At 39.9% G+C, this 6039-nt stretch overlaps 1 protein-coding gene across 1 annotated transcript in view; it reads right to left on the reverse strand.

Annotated features, from left to right (window-relative positions):
- LOC135342091 (serine/threonine-protein kinase ATR-like) overlaps nucleotides 1-5895 on the reverse strand; it is a 28669-nt gene extending 22774 nt beyond the window's left edge. The window contains exons 1-5 of the mRNA XM_064538778.1: nucleotides 5791-5895; nucleotides 3769-3821; nucleotides 3533-3624; nucleotides 3282-3395; nucleotides 2772-2875 (exon numbers count right to left, since the gene is read on the reverse strand). Coding sequence (XP_064394848.1) covers nucleotides 2772-2875; nucleotides 3282-3395; nucleotides 3533-3624; nucleotides 3769-3788 — 330 coding nt within the window. The 5' untranslated portion in view covers nucleotides 3789-3821; nucleotides 5791-5895. The remainder of the gene's footprint in view (nucleotides 1-2771; nucleotides 2876-3281; nucleotides 3396-3532; nucleotides 3625-3768; nucleotides 3822-5790) is intronic.
- Between the last annotated feature and the right edge of the window lie 144 nt (nucleotides 5896-6039).

Raw genomic sequence — 6039 nt, forward strand, 5'->3', positions numbered from 1 at the left:
TTTCACGCTACGGTATAATATAGATCTGGAAGTGGTATATGCGTACGACTATAGATACTTTAATGTCTTGCCATTACCTAGTTTATACCCAACGTGCAAGTTAAAAAGTATATACTCCTTGCAACTGCACATTCTATATGTACAGCTACTACAGCTCACAAGTCATGTTTGTTGATTAGGATCAATGCACTACCTAATGATGTTAACTGTCACAGTACCATCTCCATACTGCTTCAAAAATTGCCCGCACAATTTTTTTTACACATGTGTAAGTTGTTGGATACATAGAAAAATATCATACAACCCCAGGCATGCACAGTTTTTTTTTTTTTTTCAAGAAAGTAAGCAAAGAAAAAAGAGCCATGCTTGACCGTACAAAGACTCAAAGCAACGGCAGAAACAAGGAAGCTGCTCTCCAACAAGATGGCTAAGCTTCCATGGATCCATGGACCTGGTTTAGTAAGAAGAACATACAACTCCAGTAAGGGACGTCGAATGGTTAACGTTTGGACCAAGGAATTACAAAATTACAGAATATTATTATTGATCTCATGGGCTTCATGGGCTACACTTTGTCTAATTTTCAGAGGAGAGCACAGTGTGTCTTTTGAGCATCTGTAGGAGTCGACGTGATGCTCAACTAGCTTTTTGATAGCTGCAAAATCCGGCATAGTCTTGTTCTTTTTGCAGTCTGCATCGTGGATTGACCTAGGGGGAGGTCCTTTTATAGTGCTGGGTCACGTGGTATAAGTCAGATATGCCACACCTACTCGGAGGATATCCTCCGCTACCATGGTTACATACCCCTTGGCTTGCATATCCTCCTCTTAGGTGTGGTATATCCTATAGCTCTTAGGGATATGTTATAGTTATAACACGGGCACAAGGGATGTATGGAATATATTGCACTGAAGCACGAGGGCGTAAGCCCCGAGGGCTGAGTGCAATATATGCCATGCATCCCGAGTGCACATGTTATAACTAGTTTATATCCCGAGAGCATAGCAACATAATACTGTCTTAGTAACACAATATAAACTTCACAAAAAGATGACAAAGACAACTCTAGACACAGCTCCATCTCTTCTCTCTTCTAGACGCCAGTATATGCAGCGTATAAGATTGGCATGACCGACGAATGGCTTGAACAAAATTGTTGGAGTTCCAACGCTGAAACCACTGCAAAACAGCCCCACCCCACTTACTACTGCTGCAAAGAAACAGCCCTACCCCACTACTCAGTGTAACTGCTGCTCGAGCAGCCCTCCACCATAGATACTATAAATTTATAGTATCTATGCCTCCACTATCCTCGGCATCACAACCAAGCCAAAGAAGCTCGCCTCTACACTGCTGCAAAATAGCTCAAGCCCTCAGCAAAAAGAGCCGCTTCTAATGCTATGATGAAGCAGAATTGACATGCATCACGAAGTCTAGGAACACAGAAGCAAAAATGAGCCTTGGACAATTTTAAAACCTGCATGGTTGCAAAGAAGAAACTCCAGCAGTGCTGAACATTCCTGCATGGCTGGACTTACTTTGATACTTGTTATTTCTTAATGATACAATATTTGTCTGTCTAATGCCAGAGGGGCGTTTTGTGGTTAGTGCATTATGACTTTCAGCAGTGCATTATGCTGCATATTGCACTTGGCAACAACGTAGCAACGGGATACATATGGACTTTGAAATATCGTTGATTAACGTAATTTTAGATTTTAGCTTTAGCTTTTGCTCGCTTTTATTCGACAATGTAAGAAAATCTGCCACAATTAAAACTAATAACTTGGCTATCTATGTTGTAAATGCAGCGCTATAGCATCCAAGTGAGCATGCAGACTCAGAATACACATGCATGCACACAAATAAACACATAAGACAGACCACTATAACCCTTGGTTACCTGGGACAGTGCAGCTTGGCCGGAATGGTTGTATTTCAGAAAATAGCCACGGCTAAAAACCGACCTTATGTCAAACCTAATGAGTAATTTTGCGGTTCTGTCTCGAGGATAATGAAGGATAATTTAAGTGTTTATCTGCCAAACCACACCCAAAACGTCATATCCGGCCGTAATAAACATATTGAAAAACCTAGTTTGGGGCAGCCAGTACTGGCCAGTATACAGAATAGCGAGTGGCCGCATTTCAGGGTGAGTTTTGTGCAGTAACCATCTAGCTAGCAATCTGTGCCAAACTAAATGGCCGGTATATCGAGGTGGCCGTACTTAAGAGAGCTGGAATAGCGAGTGTTACTGTATACTCCAACTTCACCAACCAGCAACAAAATTGAAACACTGTGTGGCGGCATGAAACAGATACACATGACTGGGGGTATAAGTATAATTGCTAGGCAAAAAATCTGTTGCATTTCTCAGAGGACAACAAATTTGGTTGCCATCTTCCATAACATAACAGTTTACAATATTAGAGATTACTAGAAGGTGATGTGAGCTTGCTAGAGAGAAAAACAGTAGATCTACCACTGGCACCATAGCTACACTGAAATGTAAGGAAATGTTAAAGGTCAACAGCCTAACGTAAACATTGTATGCCACACATTCCATTGCCATGTGACTAATGACACACGTCCCACCTCCTCTGACTATGGATGGTGTGTAACTACGGTGATGCACTAGCATGTAATAGGGTGTGTGGTCAAAAAAAGTGCGCGCCCTAACCCCCCCCCCCCAAAAAAAAACTTTTAATCCTAGAGGAAACCCTGCATGATTCTATATGAACGGTTGAGACATTGATATTGTGCTTGCTTACATTAAACATGATGTGCAGACAATTGCTGATACTGCTTTGTAAGAGTCTGCTAGTGGCTTTTGTGATAGCAGTAAGGAGTGACTGAACCAGCCATAACACAAAGCCTGCAAGGTGTACATACATTCAATTAAGAGAATCTAATGAGACTGACATTAATAAGGCCACACCAAATTAATCTTCTGTTTCACGGATTTTCCGGATCATATTTTTGCAGAATGCCAAAAAACGTAGTAATGTTTTGCTAAAGTGACTTTTTGTGGTTTGTTCTGACTCGGTTTGTGGTTTTATAATGATATTCATCGATTTTCCCCCCTTTTTTGCCTGCCACCCTGGTCTGTTTTTGGGGATTAAATGTCCGTGAAACATAAGATCAATTTGGTGTGGCCTAAGTACCGTACTTGATGTAAATAAAGTGCCACTCTAATTTTTGGCCACACAGCACCATATAAAGTCGTTTGTTTTATGTACATGTCTCGCAAAAATAATAATTTTTTGCTGCAATTATAGTACCGTGTGTATAATTGGGAACTGTCACAGCTGTGTTACGAGAAGAGCTGACAAGCACATCACGACAGATCTTCACAGACTGTTCAACGAAGTCCAGTAGTGTATCCCAATCTGAGTCTGTACAACACACATACACAGTAACTAAAGCTATGTGATAATAATAATCCATGGTAGGAAAGCAAGATGTATATTACAGTTATGGTAAACACTTCAGATGACGTCAGTTAATATAAGTATAGGCAGCAATCACACACCTAGAATTTCATCCTTCTTCAATGTTTCACTGATGAACTCGTGAATCGACTTTCTGAGACTGTTCTTCTTTGTAACATCAACCTTATTAGACCTGCAACAGACTAAACTCAAAAAACATGTGGGGGGCCGGGGGGGGGGGGGCAGGTCTGAGACAACAAACGGATTATTTTTGTCTCAATTAGGATTCTACCTAGCTATTATCTAAAGTGATTTATGAGCACACATAAACACCAACACTTTAGGTCGCATTTCCATGTCAAATCGTATCCATACAGGCCGCCAAGCTGTGTATCTATCTAGTTGGGCGGAGTCCAACCAACGCTGCGCTCTGGGTTGGGTATCACTACATGTACAGTGCAACAACTAAAGAGAGTAGATTTTTTTTTATATTATTTTTTTTCACATTTTGTGGCATATCTTCTGAAGTAAAAGTGATATGATCTATTTGAGTGCAGGTACTGAAAGTTCAACTATTGGCGCTTCCATTGGACCACCACCTGTTACATCATATGACATCATCACTATGAAATAGCTGTCTGAAGATGTGTACCTCCGAAAATATGTTAGGAATAGAAGTAGCTTATTTGTTTGAGTTAAGATCTGAAATTTGTTGTGTATGTACCTGAGTATATTGCTCATCTTTTGAGCTTCAACGGAAGTCTGGGCTACTAGTAAGTTCTGAGAAATACTGCATTTTGTTGTTTTTTGGTGGCAAATATGTTAGGAATACAACTTTAGATTTTATGCTAGTTAAGGTCTGATTTTTGAGAAGGATGTACTACAATAGTGTAAAATTCATTTGCACTAACTTACAGGAGCTAAACAAGTCTCTTCTTTGCTAGAGCGGCCCTTCTTGTCAAAAATGGTAATTTGGCTCTGTTTTGCTACTTTTGCTGACGTATGCAATGATATTCATTGATTTGTGACATCACAAATCATCTTGTTGTTATTTGCTACATCCAAAGGTCATGTGATGTCTACCTGCAAATACACAGTTGGTGTTGGTCATTCTGTGTCACAGGGGCGTGGCAATTGAGCCTTATACGTAGCCAAATCGCCCCAAAAGTCATAAAAAGCACTGTTTTTGACAAGATGGGCCGCTCTAGCAAAGAAGAGGCTAGCCTAACTCCTGTAAGTTAGTACAGATGAAAAGTACACTATTGTAGTACATGCTGCTTAAAAATCAGACCTTAACTAATATAAAATCTAAAGTTGTATTCCTAACATATTTGCCACCAAAAAACAACAAAATGCAGTATTTCTCAGAACTTACTAGTAGCCCAGACTTCCGTTGAAGCTCAAAAGATGAGCAATATACTCAGGTACATGCACAACAAATTTCAGATCTTAACTCAAACAAATAAGCTACTTCTATTCCTAACATATTTTCGGAAGTACACATCTTCGGACAGCCATTTTATACTGATGATGTCATGTGATGTAACAGGTGGTGGTCCAATGGAAGCGCCAATAGTTGAACTTTAAGTACCTGCACTCAAATAGATCATATCACTTTTACTTTAGAAGATATGCCACAAAATGTAAAAAATGTGTACCAAAAAAAAAAATCTACTCTCTTTGGTTGTTGCACTGTAGCAGTTTTGTTCCACTGGTACTTGAGACAGAGTATGAATATTGTTTAATCTTAAGTGGCTGACAACCGCATGGCTCAGGGGTGCGATATAAAGAAATCAATGGATGGCTATTCTAGCTGCCTGGATCTAGCTATAGTTGTTTTGGAATTCAAGAAAGACCTCAGACTCTTAGAGAAAGTAGAAGAATACTGTAACCTAGATTTAGTACAGGCAGAAATAAAATTTGTCATAATAGTTAGACATCTAGCACAAAGAGAGGTACGTACAGCTAGCCAGCTATAAGACTACCCCAAGGCTTCTGGAGAAGCTTTTCGAAGACCAAAGAAGGCATACATATCACAGGTTTTGTCCAAACTAATGATCTAATCTTAGATTGGTAGCACAGCAAAACTCAAGTAATTAATACAAAGATACTACTGTTCAAGCTTCATTCATAGATGCTTCTTTTCTAGTAGCCTAGATATCCAGCAGGAGCTGTTTCTGCATTCTCCAGAGAAATACAGCTAAAATACAGTGTCCCAGCTTGCCTTGTCAGCTAAATTGAGCTGCCACTTGAACGCAGCAATCTGATTGGGCTGCAAATTTCTTGCAGTGGGAACAAAACTGCTACATGTACTGATACCCAACCATGAGCGAAGCGTTGGTTGGACTCCGCCCAACTAGTATCTATCATGGATATGATCGGTTCTTCTTGTACCTTCTATACATCTACATCCACGTGGCCGGCTGCATGCATCACCCCCCAGGCGCTAGGCAGGACAGGAAAAATTTTTACAATAATTATTATTTTGATGCAAGGAATCGGAAGGACAGAAAATATAGAAACAGAAAAATAAAACATAACAACACAACAACAAAAAAACATAAAAAAACACACAACAAAACAAACAAGCTAACAAAACAAGGACAAC

Source organism: Halichondria panicea, chromosome 9 (genome assembly GCF_963675165.1).
Source record: "Halichondria panicea chromosome 9, odHalPani1.1, whole genome shotgun sequence".
NCBI classification, from domain to species: Eukaryota; Metazoa; Porifera; class Demospongiae; order Suberitida; family Halichondriidae; genus Halichondria; species Halichondria panicea.